Below are 19,701 nucleotides of genomic sequence, written 5' to 3'. Positions count from 1 at the left end.
CTTAATCTTCAGCTCAACTGAAATAACAACAATAAAAAACCTGCCAACAAAACAAGTTTACCTTTCGCGCTTTTACAATTAACGCTGATAAAATTTTCCTCCCACTTTCAGCAAGGAATATCCTGTTGGCTGTTTCTGAAAGAATTACCTGAAAAATATCCATCCCCAAACAAAGAAAAAAGAGACCTGTAATTAATCTGAATGGACATTTGACTTTATAGCATATCTATGCATAAATAACCGAAATACAGTCAATACATGGTACGTGACTCTATTTCAGCAGGCAGACCACAGAAAAGGTCCTAAGTTAGTAAAATATAAATAGCTCTTGAGGGCTTCCGTGGTGGCGCAGTGGTTAAGAATCTGCCTGCCAATGCAGGGGACACAGGTTTGAGCCCTGGTCCGGGAAGATCCCACATGCCGCAGAGCAACTAGGCCCAAGCGCCACAGCTTACTGAGCCTGCGCTCTAGAGCCCGCGAGCCACAACTACAGAAGCCCGGGCACCTAGAGCCCATGCTCCGCAACAAGAGAAGCCACTGCAGTGAGAAGCCTGCGCACCGCAAAGAAGAGTAGCCCCTACTCGCCGCAACTAGAGAAAGCCCGCGCGCAGCAACGAAGACCCAACACAGCCAAAAATAAATAAATAAATAAAACAAAATTTTTTTAAAAAAGAAAAATACTTAAAAATATAGCTCTTGAATGTATAATAAAAAAGATTAAAGGGAGATAAATATGAATCTAAATTCTGTTCAATTTCATATTAGAAAATCCAAAATAAATATTATACAACTCCAAAACATAGAAAAATAAAGATAATTTTGTTGTTAAATGACCTTATTTCATTTTAGGAAATCGATTATTTCACATCTGATTCAAATAAAAACATTCTAGAACACATACTAATTGATAATAAGAAAAAGGATCTATATTTTAAGCAGCAATTCATACACATACATCTTTAGCATCAAAACATTCTATTTTGACAAAATGTGGTAGACCCAGGAAGTTATAGCAGAGGATGACAAATGAAGACAAATGAAGGGAAACAGCAGGCAGGAAAAATAAACTTAGCAGACTTTTTATTTGCCAATAGGAATAAGGATAATAAAGAGCAAAGGGCTGTCTTGTTTATATGCAGCTGGACTCTATGGCATGAGGGTGGGGATGAGTGGCTGGGTGAAGTCACTTACTGTTAAAAAAAAATACCTGAAAAGCCTGTCGAATACAGTGAAGTTTGGCAAGAAAATCACTGTCTCCTAGGCACTCCAACATTTCAGTTCTAAGTAATAAACAGGGGAGACAACTGTTAAAGTGCATTTAAGATCAAGCCTACTACAAATTTGGACTCGAACAAGGCTTAACCTCGGGACCTTAATAAAAAAACACATGTCTTTTCAGTACTGACAAAACATGTAAAAATAATTTATTTTGACACTAAAACATATTTTCCCCTAGTCTCATAAATATTTTTAACAAATATCAGACAAACATAGCAATAGCATCTTAATATTTTTTAAAACATAAGCATGATACCTAAGCACTCTTGAGTAAATTTTTCCTTCTTCAACTAAATGCATGGCCTCTTCATAAAAAGGGCAGTGGCAAAGAGACTCCAGACTGTAGATATGCTGTACTTCTTTGTGTTCTGCAAGCTAAGAATACAGTGGGTTTAAAACAGACTACACTGATACGAGAAGAAAATGATAAAAAATAGAAAATAGGATCTTGCTAATATTAAAATATACTCAATTTTATTAAAATGTGAAAATAATTCAGTAATATTTTACAGCTAGTAAGATCTGAATTCATTTTATTTCAAAATTCAGTTGTAAAAAAAGAGTAAAACTTTATAACAAGCTTAGCTAATTTTGAATCCAACTACAGTTCACCAACAAGAAAAACTGATGATGAAGCATTGAAAAAAAAGAAGAGAATTTTATCATCCAAAGAATGCTTCAAAGTATTATAACTCATGATTGTAAATGAAGTAAAGTTTTCTACAAAAACACTGTAATAATCTCAATTTGGCTAATTCTAGGGAATTTTTTTTTATATGTAGCTTTGACTAACCTTTGTATAACTGAAGAATATTCATGTACCTATGGCTAGCATAAAAACTCTACAAATGAAATTCCAGCCTTCTGATAGTTCATTAAAAAACAACAATAAATTTGTTGTACAGCAGAAACTAACACAACATTGTAAAGCAATTATACTCCAATAAAGATGCGAAAAAAAAGAAAATGATGACAAAAAAAACCCACTGCAAACACTATAGAGTTGCCAGCTAAGCAGGAAAACTCTGGAGTGATTTTATTTTTCAATACCAGGTGATCCATTTAAATGGGACGCTGTAGAGGTTTTTTTGTTTGTTTTTAATAACAGCTTTACTGAGAGATAATTCACATACCATAAAATTCACCCATTTAAGTGTACAATTCAGGGGCTTTTTAGTATATTCACTGGGTTGTATAATCTGCACCACTTTCTAATTTCAGAATATTTTTACTATGCCAACAAGAAACCCTCTGCCCATCAGCAGTCACTCCCCATGCCCCTTTCTCTCTAGGCCCTGGAAACCAATAATCTTTCAGTGTCTATGGAATTCCCCACTCTGGAAACTTCACATAAACTGAATCAAGTAATATGTGGCATTTTGTGTTTGGCTTTTTTCACACAGAATAACATTTCCAAGGTTCATCTATAACATAGCATATATCAGTACTTCATTCTTTTTTATGGCTGAATTTTATGGATATACCACATTTTGTTTATCCTTTCCTCAACTGATAGACTTGTGGGTTGTTCCCACTTTTTGATAATCATGAATAAGAAAGACTGCTTTGAACATTTATGTACAAGTCTTTTATGTTTTCAATTCCCTTGAGTATATACCTAAAAATGGAAGTGTCAGATGGTAACTCTATGTTTAACTTTTTGAGGAAACTGTTTTGCAAAGTGGCTGCACCATTTTCCATTCCCACTAGCAATGTATGATGATTTCAATCTTTTCACACCTCTGCCAACAATTGTTACTGTCCATCTTTTCTTATTATAGCCACCCTAGTGGGCATGAAGTGGTTTAAATTTCTCTAATGACTAATGATGTGGAACATCTTTTATCTCCTTATTGGCCCTTGTATATCTTCTTTGGAAAAATGTCTGTTCAAATCCTTGGCGCATTTTTTATTTTTATTTATTTATGGCTGTGTTGGGTCTTTGTTTCTGTGCGAGGGCTTTCTCTAGTTGTGGCAAGTGGGGGCCACTCTTCATCGCGGTGCGCAGGCCTCTCACTATCGCGGCCTCTCTTGTTGTGGAGCACAGGCTCCAGACGCACAGGCTCAGTAATTGTGGCTCACGGGCCCAGTTGCTCCGCGGCATGTGGGATCTTCCCAGACCAGGGCTCGAACCCGTGTCCCCTGCATCAGCAGGCAGATTCTCAACCACTGCACCACCAGGGAAGCCCCCCTGGCGCATTTTTAAATTGGGTTATTTTGTCCATTTATTGTTGGGTCTTAACAGTTCTTTATATATTCTGGATATAAGACCTTTATCAGATACATGATTTTCAAATATTTTCTCCCATTCTACTGTCTTTTCACTTTCTTGGTGTCCTTTAAAGCACAAAAGTTTCTACTTTGGATAAATGCCAATTAATTGTTTTTTTTCTTTTGTCCGCCTTAACTTTTTTCTTTTGTGCAGAACATCAAGGTTGGCCAGAGGTGAGAGGTTAGGGATTTCTAAGGTCTTTCCTGGACACATGCATAGCCCTGCACATGCTTATGGCCTTCTAGATTCTCAGAAATACATTGGAGCTTTTCAAAGCTCCCTATAAACATTTCATTGCCCAATTTTTCCTTTTAAAATTGCCCAGTTTTTCCTTTTAAAAATTGGGCAATGAGGCAGCTCCAGTGTTAAACAATTACCACTGATATTTTTCAACAAAGGCTCTAGGGATAGAAATTTTGCACAGAGCAAGCTCTAAGTCAGGTCAAATAAAGACAAGTCCTGAGAATGCAGCTTTGCAAGGAGCTGCCATACAAGCCAAATAGTGACAATTCTCTAGTGATGGGACTTTTGGGAAGCTCCAAAGCCATTAAGTTTCTTCCAGTGGCTGCTGAGCCCCTGATTTTCCCAGTTACCATAGTTATGAAGCTGTTGGTTTTCAAGACGACTGTGGAGAGAGGGCTAGAAACAGAACCAGTTAAAAATTTACAAAGTTTACTGTTCTTATGGAGATTCAGCTATTTTCCTTGAATAAATCCTCCTTGAATTTTTACAAATGTTTAATTTTCAGAGTTCTGAAAATTTTGATTTTTGACAATTTTTGCCAGTAATCATTGCTTTTGTGAAGGAGATCTTTAGAAGTTTTTACTCTACTATTCCAGAAGTGTTTCTCCATGCTGTAGTTCTGGCACTTCATATGCACCCATGCTGGGCTAAATGCTTTAACTTGATTCATCTCATTTCTTTACAACCACTCATAAAGTAGGTACTATTACTACCCACCTTTTATAGGTAAAGAAACAGAGATTTAGATTAGCAGGAACTTGCCCCAAGGCCCACTACTAAATGGTAGAACTTAAAACCAGGCATTCATTCCAGAGCTTATATGTACTTTTAAATATCAAACTATATGTATTCTCCTATCAGTCTTATCCAAAAATCCAAAGGAGAATAAGTTTACACATCAGCATTATTTAGGACAGTATATATATGTCTATTAGTCCAGAGGCAAAAAATAAAAAGTAAACAAAATGACAATACCTGCCATTATATACTGTCTGCTTTAAGTAATATTTCCCGCATGTTTTAAGGAAGATATATTATGCTAAAGGCAAAGTGTATTTGAGGTTAAAAAAAAAGCTAACAGTTTAAAAAATTAGAGTGGAAATTCTTTAGATATTAAATAATTTAAAGTTTTGTACCACTGTCAAAACAAATAGGATCTATGTACACCTACCAGCAGAGAAAAATTCTAAGGAGGAAACTGGGGCTCCAACTAAACTCTCTACATAAAATAATTTATACTAATAAGAAGTGAACAAATCCAACAATGAGGGATTCCAGGATCAAGTCTTGATTTATTAGTCTATCTTGTTTATTTGTTGGTTTGGCTGAGGTGATCGTTTAAATTAAGTCTCTTAAAATAAGCCTGCAGCTGTGAAAATACATCATATTGAAGATTTGACACTGGCTAACATTATCATCAATTCTTCATAAGAGACAATGACAACTAAGAAACATTAATTTAAATAATGTCTTAAGGACTTCCCTGGTGGCACAGCGGATAAGAATCTGCCTGCCAATGCAGGGGACACAGGTTCAATCCCTGTTCCAGGAAGATCCCACATGCTGCGGAGCAACTAAGTCCGTGCGCCACAACTACTGAGCCTGCGCTCTGGAGCCCGCGAGCCACAACTACTGAGCCCACGTGCTGCAACTACTGAAGTGTGCGCCTAGACCCCGTGCTCCACAACAAGAGAAACCACCACAACGAGAAGCCTGCGCACCACAACGAAGAGTAGCCCCGCTCGCCACAACTAAAGAAAGCCCGCGCACGGCAGCAAGACCCAACGCAGCCAAAAAAGTAAAAATAAAATTAAATCTTAAAAAAAAAAAAAGTCTTAAAGTTTTTAAAGCAAAAAACAAATCATTAAGATGATGGCTTAAATTCTCATTTTAGCATGTATCTTATAGGAAGAATTTTTTGGACAAAATTCCCAAAAACTTTTTAAAAGTTTTCAGAAAAAGATTAACATTTTACTAGAGCTGTTACTTCAGAAGCAGTCAGAAACACAGTTTAATCCCTGCATAACATGCAATTTACCATGCAATTTACCATGAAAAACGGTTCTTTTTCTTTGCTGGTTGAAACTTGAAATGTCCTTTATTTCTAAATTATTTAACATCCCAAATTACTTCCCCCTTGCCCTCCATGAGATGCAAGAGGGACTAGGTCTTATCTTCTTTGACAAGCAATGACTTTGCTGAATGTGAAGCAGTATTTTTAAAAGCCTTAATATTTTTTAAAAGCTTCTGAACAACCATGAAAGAAATGTCCAAAGTTCCAAAACTATTATAAGTTGGGGCATAAAATAGGCTAAGTTCAATTTTAATACGGACTATTTTTTACATTTACATTTTCCTTTCAAAATAATCACATAAAATTACAAATAGGACTTACAGTTAAAGAAAGCAAGCTGATTGTATCTCCTATGTCACTAATAGAAAAGAAATAAAAAAGGAAATAAACCCACAATAACCACCTTCTAAAACGGCCCTCATAATGATTCTCTCTTTCTGGTACTTCATACCTCATCCCACGTTGAAGAGGGCTGACCTGTGTAACCAATAACATACAGAAATAATGGAGTGTGATTTCTGAGGCTAGATCATAACAGTCACTGCTTCTGTCTCACTCTCTCTTGGGGAAGCCAGGTGCCATGTTGTGAACAGGCTCCAGCAGTCCTATTGAAAAGTCCATAAAACCGTAAAAACTTAGGTTTTCTACCAACAGGGAGCACCAACATGCCATTCATGTAAGTGATCTTGGGGCAGATTCTCCAGCTCCAGTTAACCTTCAGATGACTGTAGCCCCAGCCAACATACTTGACTACAACTTCACAAAAGACCTCAAGCCAGAACCATTTCCAAATTCTTGACCCTCAGAACAATGAGATAACAAATATTTGCTATTGTTCTTATTATTGTATGGGAAATAACTGGGGGAGTGGGCAGGTGTCCAGTCTCAGAATTTCTGGAATCACTTCTTTGTGCTGGCAACCTTGGTGACCTTGAGCATGCTGAACTCGCAGTCTTGATCAGGGGCCAGCCTCCCCCACCGTGACAGTGTCACCAATCTGGATGCCCCTGAAGCGGTGGGACAGGTCCATGGACATATTCTTATGTATTTTTGGATGTAGTGGAGGTAGTCTCAGCGGACAACAATAGTCCTCTGCATCTACATCTTGGTCACCACACCAGATAGGATCTGCCCTCAGATGGAGACATTACCAGTAAAGGGACATTTCTTGTCAATGTAGGTGCCCTCAATGGCCTTCCGGGTGCCTTGAAGCCCAGGCCAATGTTCTTGTATTGCGGGAGCTTCTCCTCGACAGTTTCTCCAAGCAGGACCCTCTTTTTATTTTGAAAAATGGTGTCTGCTGCCTTTGGTAGGGACGCTCAGTCCAGGAGTCACTCCGTATCTAATATATGTGGCTTCACAATTAAATACCAAAACGACGGGTTCCTTGGATTAGCCCTAGGACTTAGTTCTCACAGGACTAACCCTAAGGCCCAAGAGCTCCAGAAAACCACCCCATAAGACGTGGATTTTAAGAAGGTGACTCCTAAAATGCTTGTGCCTCTATTAAACTCCAAGTGTGGAACCCCCAGGATTTAGAAGGCTCTAATCTAGATTAACACAAAGACACCTGCCCTCTACTTGATTTAATCCCTAGGAAATTGAGGACTCTGGCAATTAACTCCCAAACTGGGGCATGTGGTCCCACTCCTTAGCACACACTTCTGAGACCCAGGACAGGACCTACAGCCTTGGCACCAGCCCCCAGCCCACACCTGAATTCTATTGGTTTTAAGACAATAAGTTGTGGGTAATTTATTACATAGCAACAGATAACTAACATGACAGTGGAAATAATAGTAAGAGCAAAAGGAAGACACACAGATTTCCAAACACTGGAAAGCAAATGGAAGTGTGTGGACAGATGAAAGAGATGAGGAAGCCACAGTCCAGAATAAGTTCAAGAGGGGATATAGTCAAAGAGGAGACATTTGCTAAGCAGAGCCTCAAAGAGAACCAGGCTCACAGTGAGCAGGTATGCAGGCAGGACTGAAGAAGAGGGATTGAAAATAGTAGTTTAAATGAAAGTCTGTCCGAACAACTGTAGTTGTCCTATATCTTATTCTACTCTCTGCCCCAGAAAAAAAGAATTTGCAACCAGAGAACATTTCTCTTTAAAAATTACTTGAACGGGGGCCTCGCTGGTAGCGCAGTGGTGAAGAATCTGTCTGCCAATGCAGGGGACACGGGTTCAAGCCCTGGTCCGGGAAGATCCCACATGCCGCGGAGCAAACTAAGCCATGACCACAACTACTGAGCCTGCCTCTAGAGCCCGAGTGCCACAACTACTGAAGCCCACATGCCTAGAGGCCTGTTCTCCGCAACAAGAGAAGCCCGCGCACCGTAACGAAGAGCAGCCCCTGCTCGCCGACAACCAGAGAAAGCCCTCGCGTAGCAACGAAGACCCAATGCAAGCCAAAAATAAATAAATAAATAAAATAAATTTATTTAAAAAAAAAATTACTTGAACGGAAATTCCGTGGCGGTCCAGTGATTAGGACTCCACGCCTTTCACTGCCAAGGGCCCGGTTCAATCCCTGGTCAGGGAACTAAGATCTCACAAGCTGCGCGGCGCAGCCAAAAAAACAAACAAAAATTACTTGAACTACCTGGGGAAAGTAAGTCTGCTAGGGTGAGTGATGGGTCCCCCGGAGTAAGGCCCTCTTCATTCTGAATCCAGGTGGGCCCCTGACTATTAGGCTCTTTACAGACCATTCATCCTAAAGAAAAGCCTGCCCATCAGCAACCTCAAAAAGAAGTCAACTGAGGCCAGTTATCGTTCCTGTTCACCTATTCAAGGAAGAAACAACAGAAAACAATGCTCTAAACCTCCACATCCTACCTAAGGAATCAGTCCAGTCACCAGCTAAGCTTTCAAATTTAAAAGGAAAACCATCAGCACAAGAATGAAAGCCCAAGATAAAAGAGACAAAACTAACCCAGAGGAAGTAAGATAATTCCCGATTGCTATAAACAAGTACTATCAAGTCAGAGAGGTACAGCAAAAGCTTTCCAAGCTTCCTTTTAGACTATGAGTATAGGTACCCTGAATTAAAAAGAAATAAATTTTTTCTCTTTAAAGAGCACCCTAAAATTTATATATTAAACATACACACAGTGCAGAGTGGTAATTCTAAGAAAAACTAAATTTACAGCTAAAAACACTCTCTCTGCAATATTAGTTTCTACCTATCAAATGACAATCTCTTTAACAGATGGGAGAGTTAGGAGAGTACTCAATGCAGTGGTACCCTAACATTAAAAAGACTTTCAGACTTGAAAATTAAGCTAAGTGAAAGAACATCAAACACAAAAGATCATATATTGTGTGATTCTATTTGTATGAAATGTCCAGAATAGGCATATTCATAGAAACGGAAGGTATAGGAGTAAGTGCCAAGGGCGATTAGGCAGAGAAAAGGGAGAGAAAATGGAGCGATGACCAATAGGGAGGGGTTTCTTTTGGGGTGATAAAATGTTCCAGAATTAGAAAGTTTGCACAACTCTGAATATACTAAAAACCACTGAATTGTATACTTTAAAACAGTGAATTTTATAGTATGTGAATTATATCTCAATAAAGCTATTATTTAAAAAAAAGACTTTTCAGAGAAAAAAGGCTCTGGTTCCAAACCAATGTTTGGCAAAGCTTATACAGGAAAATTTTGTTAATCACTTTCACAAATGACTGACCAACCTTGGAGAAAAGCCTATGCCAGGACTTGTTTTAATAATCTAAATAGGCAAAAACTCTTTCTGATAATTCTGAATAAAGCTTTCAAATGATCACAAACTGTTTAACTTCATAAGGAGTTCTAGTCTTATTTTCTTAATAACTTTCTTCATTAAGCAGTTTTTCTTAAGTGCTTGGCAAATAGTAAATGCTATTAAAAATAATTTAACAAACATTTCTTAGTACGCAATTTATCTTGGCACATTCACATTCTGAGATCATACATTTACACCCTAGAAGCATTCCTAGGAGGTTTCTCAGATAGTGAGCCCTTCTTGTGGTATTCATGCATTTTGTTTTCCATAAGGATTTTTTTTTTAATTTATCAAAGCTTTGTAACTTAAACCACAAATTTAAAGTGAGTACAATGAATACTTGGCAAAATATTTTTTAAGGTTGCATATTATAAAGAAACTTTAGAGCAATTTGCTCTAAAGGTATACTGTTCTTCACAGTGGAAAAAATGCAAAGTGACTTGCAATTATCTTCACAAACTATTTAGGACATAAGTGTCTACAGAAAGAAAGATAAAAAGCATTTGACAAAATACAACATCCCTTTATGATAAAAATTCTCAACAAATTGGTATAGAAGGAATGTACCTCAACATAATAAAGGCCACATATGACAAGCCCACAGCTAACATCATATTCAACAGTGAAAGGTCGAAAACTCTTTCTCTAAGACCAAGAACAAGACAAGGGTGCCCACTCTCACCAATCCTACTGAACTGTTAAGTTCTAGCCAGAGCAATTAGGCAAGAAACACAAGAAAAGACATCCAAATCAGAAAGAGGTAAAATTGCCTCTGTTTGTACATGATATGATCTTATACATAGAAAAACCCTAAAGACTCCACCAAAAAACTATTAGAACTAATAAACAAATTCAGTAAAGTTGCAGGATACAAAAATCAATATACAAAAATCAGTTCCATTTCTATACCCTAAAACAAACTATCAAAAAGAGAAATTAAGAAAAGTCCCATTTACAATAGCATCAAAAAGAGTAAAATACTTAGGAATAAATTTAACCGAGGAAATGAAAAATCTGTATAGTGAAAACTATAAGATTTTGATGAAGAAACTGAAGAAGACACGAATAAATGAAAAGATACTCGTGTTCATGGATCAGAAGAATTAATATTGTTAAAATGTCCATACTACCTAGAGCCATTAGAGATTCATTGCAATCCCTATCAAAATTCCAATGGTATTTTCCACAGAAACAGAAAAAAAAATCCTAAAATTTGTGTGGAACCACAAAAGACCCCAACTAGCCAGAGCAATCCTAAGAAAGAACAAAACTGGAGGTATTTTACTTCCTGATTTCATACAATAATACAAAGCTGAAGTAATCACACAGTATCATACTAGTACAAAAATAGACATAGACCAATGGAACAGAATCAAGAGCCCAGAAATAACCCTTGCATATAAAGTCAACCAATATTTGACAAAGGGGCCAAGAATATTCAGTGGGGAAAGGACTCTTCAATAAATGGTAGTGGGAAAACTGGATAACCACATGCAGAAAGACATTGGAACCCTATTTTACACCACTCACAGAAATTAACTCAAAATGAATTAAAGACACAAACATAAGACCTGAAACCATAAAACTCCTAAAACAAAAACACAGGGAGAAAAAGCTCCTTGACATTTGTCTTGACAACAATTTTTTGGATATGACACCCAAAGCACAAGCAACAATGCAAAAATAAACAAGTGGGACTGAATTAAACTAAAAAGCTTCTGTACAGAAAAAGAAACAATCGACAAAATGAAAAGGCAACCTACAGAATGGGAAAAAATATTTGCAAACCATCTATCTGATAAGGGATTAATATTCAGAGGGCCTGAATAGACATTTTTCCAAAGGAGACACAAATGGCCAACAGGTACATTAAAAGGTGTTAAACATCACTAATCATTAGGGAAATGCAAATCAAAACTATAATGAAATATTACCTCAAATAGAATAGCTATCAGCAAAAAGACAAGCGATAACAAATGCTGGTGAGGATGTGGAGAAAAGGAAACCCTGGTGCATGGTTGGTAGATATGTAAACTGGTACAGCTACTACAGAAAACAACATGGATGTTCCTGAAAAAATTAAAAATATAATTCAGCAATCCTACTTCTTTTCTGGGTATATACCAAAAAATATAATTCGGGGCTTCCCTGGTGGCATAGTGGTTAAGAATCCGCCTGTCAATGCAGGGGACACGGGTTTGAGCCCTGGTCCGGGAAGATCCCACATGCCGCGGAGCAACTAAGCCTGTGCGCCACAACTACTGAGCCTGTGCTCTAGAGCCCATGAGCCACAACTACTGAGCCTGCGTGCCACAACTACTAAAGCCCGTGCACCTAGAGCCTGTGCTCCACAACAAGAGAAGCCACTGCAATGAGAAGCCCAAGCACTGCAACAAAGAGTAGCCCCCGCTCACCGCAACCACAGAAAAGCCCGCGTGCCGCAACGAAGACCCAACACAGCCAAAAATAAAATAAAATAAATAAAATAAAATAAATAAATTTTAAAATATATATGTATATATACATTATATATATGTACATATATATATGTATATAATTCAGCAATCCTACTTCTTTTCGGGTATATATCAAAAAAAAAAATGAAATCACTATCTTGAGATATCTGCATTCCCATGTTCATTGCAGCACTATTCACAATAGCCAAGAAATGGAAACAAGTCAAGTGTCCATCAATGGATGAATGGATAGAGAAGATGTGGTATACATATATTTATATATATTCAATGGAATATTATTCATCCATGAGAAAGAAAGAAATCCTGTCATTTGCAACAATATGTATGAGGCAGGGCCTTGAAGGCATTATGTTACGTGAAGTCAGACAAAGACAAATACAGGTCACCCTTCAACAATGTGGTGGTTAGGGGCGCTGACCCCCATGTGGTTGAAAATAGTCATCCCCTGGTTTCCTCAAAGGACTGGTTCCAGGACCTGCCTTGGATACCAAAATCCTCAGATGCTCAAGTCCTATTGTTGGCCCTTAGTATTCGCAGTTTCACATCCTCGGATTCAACCAACTGCAGATAATGTAGTATGTATTTATTTTAAAAAATCCACGTATAAATGCACCTACACAGTTCAAACCTATGCAGTTCAGGGTCAACTGTACTGTATGGTATCACGTACGTGTGGGATCTAAAAAAGCCAAACCCATAGAAACAGAGATTTAGAATGGTGAGTGCCAGGAACTGGGGGTGGGAAAAATGGGGAGATGCTGGTCGAAGGGTACAAACTTCCACTTACAAGATGAATAAGTTCTGGGGATCTAATGTACAGCATGGTGACCCCAGTTAACAATACTACATTATATGCTTGAAAGTTGCTAAGAGAGTAGATCTTAAACATTCCCACCACAAAGAAAAAAAGGTAATCATGTGAGGTGCTGGAGGTGTTAACTAACCTTACTGTGTTCATTATTCCACAATATATGTGTATCAAATCATCACTTCGTACAGCTTAAACTTACACAAAGTTATATGTCAACTATATCTCAATAAAGCTAGAAAAAACAGAAAGATAACCCTGTCTATATAGAATAGTAAAATGAAGAGGAAATAGCTTCTTCATAAAACAAGTAGATATGTTCTGTGTGTTGCAAACTATACAAGTATAAAAATATAAGGAAAAAGGTGAACAATTCAGGAGATGATACTGTAAGCAATAGCTAAAATATACATATACAGAAAAACCTTGAGACGATGAAAGATTATGGTCAGTACAGCTTTAAAAAAGGCAGAATCAAGGTTTAGGGTATAGGGTGTTGGAACACCTAAAGCTTTCCACACTAGAGCTTGAATTCACACATCAATTACAGATGTGTGATACTATCGATATGAAAAAGGACAGCATTAGTATCCAAAATCTACCATAAGAATGAAATAATTCTAAGACAAAATTGGCCATATGTGATTTTCTAAAGCTGTTTCAAGTAGAAAACATTATAAAAAGATGACCACTTTGCAATCTTCTCTTTGGATAAAAAATTTAAATCTCAGTGGAAAACAAATTACCCATAAATCTGTAATTCAGTGATCACCACTCCTTACACATTAGTGTATTTATATCTAGTCTTTTTTTCCTCAGCCTAAATACTCACATAATATACCACATACGTGTTTTTCTTTATTACAAAATTACAAGCATACTCTCTATATAAAACCTACATACTACTCTTTTCACTTAACATATGTTCCCATGTCATTAAAAATTATTGGAAACATGTTTATGGCAATATAATACTTCAAATTATGGATGTTCCATAATTTGGCATTAAACTGTTGTCAGTTTTTCATTATTATTAAAAATGCTACAGTGAATATTTTTATATATAAATCTTTGAATCCGATCATTTCCTTGGAAAAAATACCTAGAGGTATGATCTCTCAGCTAAAGAATCTGAATATTTTTAAGACTCTTGATATAAGGTGAATTGCTTTCCATTGAGACACTTATATGCCTCACCCATAATCCACAGTGATGAAAGTGCTTATCTAAAGTTTGTTTACGTGTCCACCTCTCTAAAGAGACTCTAAGCTCCTGTGGGAACTTATATTCATGGTATATTCATCTTTGTTTCCTGGTATCATCTTTGTATCTCTGTATCTAACTACAGAGTTGATACTAAATAAATGGCTACTGAACTGAATTACAGCACAATGGCAAAACTGTATTCTCCACCTAAAAAGAATAAGAAATCCTCATTAGGAACATACATGTCCTACCTCTGCTGCTGAAGCAAAAGAATCAGTTGATGTGACACTCAAGGTGTCTCTCAGGCCAAAGTCATCCATATTCCCCTTCATGGTGATATCTGTATCTTTATCTTAAAAGAAAAGGTGAAAAGTTCAGAAATTGACATTCCTTGTCATTGCCATATTTCATATGCTATGGTTGGTTTTTCTTCTTCCGTTTTTTGTTTAAACATCAGTCTTTATTTAGGATTCTGGAATCTAAAAGGAAAACAATACAAATCAATGGGGTATAATCTGACAAGACTCTCAAAGTGCTTCAAACTGATTCTGAACACTGCCAAGCAGAGGAGAAAGTACTATAAAGGAGACATGTTTATTTTTAAAAGATATTAAACTATTTCAGATTTTAAAAGCTTTTGAGTAAATAATAACTTAAACTGGTATATAATAACTGGAGTTGGATTATCTACCAGCTATCAGCATATACCACAGATAGTTTGAAACAGAGCAATTTAAGTTGCAAGTGGCCTTGCCCAAATTGGGATAACTGGTAGGTTCATTCAAATTAAATGAATTATTCGCATAAAATGTTGTCTGGCCAGTCACTTGTGATAAACTGACCAATTAAAATAACTCAGGAAGATCTCTTCAGTCTTTAAGGTCTACTTTAAAACACTGAAAGGCCCAAAATGATCTGGTTTAGGTCCCTGATGTTTATTCTGCTTACTTGAGGATCAAATATAACTGCCCCAATGATTTTTTTTTAATTTATTTACTTTCTGGCCACACTGTGGCGGCTTGTGGGTCTTAGTTCCCCAACCAGGGATTGAACCTGGGCCCTTGGCAGTGAGGGCACAGCGTCCTAACCACTGGACCGCCAGGGAATTCCTCCCCAATGATTTAAAGGGTTGAAAAAGTTTAAAGGCATTTGTAAATGGCTAATATGACCATACCAAGACAGGCTACCTGTTACCAATACAAAGCATTCTGAATGTCGATGTCAATATCTTCACATACTATCATCAGGAATCTAACTGTTAACATTACATTTTCATTGGTACAGCTACTATGGAGAACAGTATGGAGGTTCCTTAAAAAACTAAAAATACAGCTACCATATGATCTTGCAATCCATTCCTGGGCATATATATGGAGAAAAACATGGTCCGAAAGGATACATGCACCCCAATGTTCATTGTAACACTGTTTACAATAGCCAAGACATGGAAGCAACCTAAATATCCATCAACAGAGGAATGGATAAAGAGGATGTGGTACATATATACAATGGAGTCTCATTCAGCCATAAAAAAGAACGAAATAATGCCATTTGCAGCAACATGGATGGACCTAGAGACTGTCATACTAAGAACGAAATAATGCCATTTGCAGCAACATGGATGGACCTAGAGACTGTCATACTAAGTGAAGTAACTCAGAGAAAGAGAAATATCTTAATGATATGGCTTATATGTGGAATCTAAAAAGAAATGATACAAATGAACTTATTTACAAAACAGAAACAGACTCACAGACTTAGAGAAGGAACTTATGGTTAGCAGGGAGGAAGGGTGGGGGAAGGGATAGTTAGGGAGTTTGGGATTGACATGTACACACTGCTGTGGTTAAAATGGATAACCAACAAGGACCTACTGATTGGCACAGGGAACTCTGCTCAATATTATGTAACAACCTAAATGGGAAAAGAATTTGAAAAAGAATATATATATATATAACTGAATCACTTTTCTGTTTATAGTTTTTTAACTATCACAATACTGTTAATCAACTATACTCCAATATAAAATAAAAAGTTTAAAAAAAATTACATTTTCAAACAAATTCAGTACCTGCTTATAGATGTGACTACATTGTAGCAAGCAACTGATACTCTTCAAATTCTATCACAAGTATGAAAAAAGCAAAGAACAAAATATATACAGATTTTTACTTTGATTTTCAATCTGCTAAATTTGTCAGATACTTAATCATCTTTGAGAAGAAATCGGAAATCTCTTTGGCTTTCATTAATTGAAATTTCTATTCCATCATTTTTTCCCAAAATAAAGTTCATTACCTTTACCATAAATGTTCCAAATCCTGTTTACAACCCCCAAGTACCAGAAAACAGACCTTTTGTGATGCTCTACAGGAAGTGTAAAGTTTTAAAAAATCCAAACCATTAATTTAGTTGAAACTCAAAAGTTTTGCCATTTGTATTCCAATCTCTAAGCCAAGCAGAAGAGCGAATTGGGACAAGGTTCATTCCTATTAAAGTATCAAAAATAACCATACGCATAGCATATTTTTTTCTACTTTATATTTGGTGGGACCATAGTTGACATTTTAACCATTTATCTTCCAAATTTAAGTTATAATTGTTTTCAAATGAAGCTTACATCAATCCTTTTAAAATACCTAACTTGTCAGTTCAAAATCCTACTACAAAATGACTATTAACAGAACAAAATCTGAGGTTAAATTATTCTATTTTCAAAAATAAAAGTTCTTTTAGGAATTTAAAATTTTTTCATCAAACTTGAGAACAAAACAACATAATCGTTTTACACTTATAAACAGCTATAAAACTGGTATTTTGGGGCACTCAGGTATCCAGAAAAATTCCCAGTGTTCTCTTTTCATTGCATATATGACCTTTGAAAATACATACACAAACTCTGAGGAATCAATTATTTACAAAATTAAATCAGAATTCATAACTTTCAAACCTTCATCTTCTTATTTTCCATCATTGGTATTAATTCTGAAAAAAAAAAAATCACAGTACAACCTTCATTATGCCAAAGCACGTTTAAAGTGGGATTAAGTTACAAGTCAACTAAGTTAAATCTTGGTTCCATATGCCTTTTGCTATTTTCGGAGTAGAACACAGACATTTATCTTATGTCACTTTACCTTTCAGACATTACCCAGGAGCTGTTAAAAGTCTGTTTTACTTCACTCAACAGTAACCAGCCATTCAATGTCATCCAGATCAGCTACCATGGTTGTATTTTATTTTTTAAAAATCTAACAAAGAAAAGTGGCTCAGAGGAACTGGAAAGTCTTACTCATTAAACCCAGCTTCATAAACCACAGACCGTATCTCTCATTTCAGTAACTGTTATGATTCCTGGAATGACAGCTTAATAATTATGAAGAGAAATAATACATCTGTTTTTTAGATAAGCCAATAAAAAGTATAAAGAAAGAATATTGGGCAATATTTAATTGCTTTTGTGCAGTTTTAAAATTTTAATTTTTTTTTTTTTTTTTTTAAGTTTTGGCTGTGTTGGGTCTTCGTTGCTGCGTGCGGGTATTCCCTAGTTGCAGTGAGCAGGGGCTACTCTTCTTTGCGGTGTGTGGGCTTCTCACTGCGGTGGCTTCTCCTGTTGCGGAGCACAGGCTCTAGGCGTGCAGGCTTTAGTAGCTGTGGCACGCGGGCTCAGTAGTTGTGCCTTGCGGGCTCTAGAGCGCAGGCTCAGTAGTTGTGGCGCTCGGGCTTAGTTGCTCCGAGGCATGTGGGATCTTCCTGGACCAGGGCTTGAACCCGTGTCCCCTGCATTGGCAGGCGGATTCTTAACTACTGTGCCACCAGGGCAGCCCTGCCACATGTATTCTTTACTCAAGTTTTCGGTTTCTCTTGAATCTTCTCCAACATATACATTTCTCTCCTTCTGTTTCCTTGCCCCATGCTACCCAGGAACACATACTGTTTTATAATATGCAAGTCAAGTACTATCTAACCCCTGCATGCATTCTCCTCCATAAACTACTTAATTTGTTGCTTCTATGTCACGCAGTACAGAAAAGATGTTAAAACCATGGGTTCTGGAGCCAGACAGCTTAGATTCAGTCTGACTCTGCTACTTTTTAGCTGTGTAACCTCGGGTAAGTTTCTTATCTTCTTCATTCCTCAGTGTTCTCAACTGTAAAATCGGAATAAAATCTACTACACAGGATTGTGTGAGAATTAAACAAGTTAATACAGTTGGCCCTCCATAACTACAGGTTCCACATCAGAGGAGCCAACCAACCACAGATGGGGGAAAAAAAAATCCAGAATATTCCAAAAGGCAAAGCTTGAATGTGCTGTGTGCCAAGAACTATTACATAGCACTTACATTGTATTTGCAACTATTCACATAATATTTACATTGTACTAGGTATTATAAGTAATCTAGAGATGATTTAAAGTATATGGGAGGATGTGCACAGGTTATATGCAAATACTACAACATTTTATATAAGGGACTTGAGCATCCACGGATTTTGGTATCCATGGGGAGTAGGGATGACTGTATATGTAAAGTAAGCACTGGATAAATGTTAGCTATTCATATTATTATGCAAAAGATAAGGACATACCATTTAATATACTCTCTGAATCTTTATTTAATTACTGCCTGAATATGCAACCTGTCTGTCCAGCTGAACTGAAACAACTTGAGTGGATGAACTTTCTTTTTTTCTCTTTCCTTCTTCTTTCATTTTTTCTTTTTTCTGATGGTTCCTACAGTTCTCAGTACAGCATTGAACACATTGTAAACTTAATTATTTGTTCACATAAACTAAATAAAACTTGTTATTATAGACTGACCATTCTCAACACATGAAAAATCCCTATTTTAAAGCCTCTCATGTATTTCCCCTGGGTTATTTTGCCTGTTCCATGACTTTAACTTGTTTTAAGAGCACTGTTAAAATTCTTATGTTTCTAAAATCCAACCCTAAATTAATTAAACTTATGATACTATAAACGTGAAATATGCAGCTTAAGCCCCTTAAGGACTCATCATTAACCTTAGAAGTGCCTAAAAGAAAGCTTTCCACATAATAGGGTGATTAAATATTTAAAAAATGCTCCATGTGTTGCCTCATTGGCTCTCAGTGGGGCAGCTTTTTTTTTTTTAACCTTCTTAAATAGTAAATCTAACATTTTTAAGAACATTTTTTTACATGTCTCAATCATCCAGAACTTTTAAAACATTCATGCATAGACATAAACTATGTTCTCTGGAAGAACACTGAAAGTATACTGTTTACTTTTAACTAAATAGTCATATATTTTAGGCCAAAAATCTGACTGGATTCAAGTCTTCCTCCTTCTTTAACAATCTCATAATTCACATATTACTTAAGTTTTTTCCAAAGCAGAATTTGCTTGAAAGTTATACAAAGAAAAAGAAAAAAACTAGAAGACACTTCAGCTCTGGAACTTGGAACCTCAAGCCTGGATCTATTTCTTTAAACCAAACCAAGTGGGTTTTCTGCATGTCTCACTTTTGCCATGCCCAGGCATATTCTATTTTCTGTCACTTAGAAGGCATCAGGTCTATTTTAACTTCAGCAGA

General features: G+C 36.7%; 1 protein-coding gene and 1 pseudogene across 4 annotated transcripts in view; both read right to left on the bottom strand.

Moving 5' to 3' along the window:
• Positions 1 to 19,701, bottom strand: part of MIGA1 (mitoguardin 1) — a 95,800-nt gene that overhangs the window by 14,244 nt on the left and 61,855 nt on the right. For 3 of the 4 annotated variants that reach the window (XM_036829198.1, XM_036829206.1, XM_036829217.1), the window contains exons 8-11: positions 14,378 to 14,478; positions 1,535 to 1,653; positions 1,208 to 1,280; positions 62 to 148 (exon numbers count right to left, since the gene is read on the bottom strand). In XM_036829198.1, the coding sequence (XP_036685093.1) occupies positions 62 to 148; positions 1,208 to 1,280; positions 1,535 to 1,653; positions 14,378 to 14,478 (380 nt within the window). The remainder of the gene's footprint in view (positions 1 to 61; positions 149 to 1,207; positions 1,281 to 1,534; positions 1,654 to 14,377; positions 14,479 to 19,701) is intronic. The other variant, XM_036829211.1, reaches the window with a different exon arrangement.
• Positions 6,753 to 13,070, bottom strand: LOC118900267 (annotated as a pseudogene).

This window comes from Balaenoptera musculus, chromosome 1 (genome assembly GCF_009873245.2).
Source record: "Balaenoptera musculus isolate JJ_BM4_2016_0621 chromosome 1, mBalMus1.pri.v3, whole genome shotgun sequence".
Classification (NCBI taxonomy): Eukaryota; Metazoa; Chordata; class Mammalia; order Artiodactyla; family Balaenopteridae; genus Balaenoptera; species Balaenoptera musculus.
The sequence above is the reverse complement of the archived record's forward strand: the minus strand, read 5'-3'. Positions and strand labels throughout refer to the sequence as shown.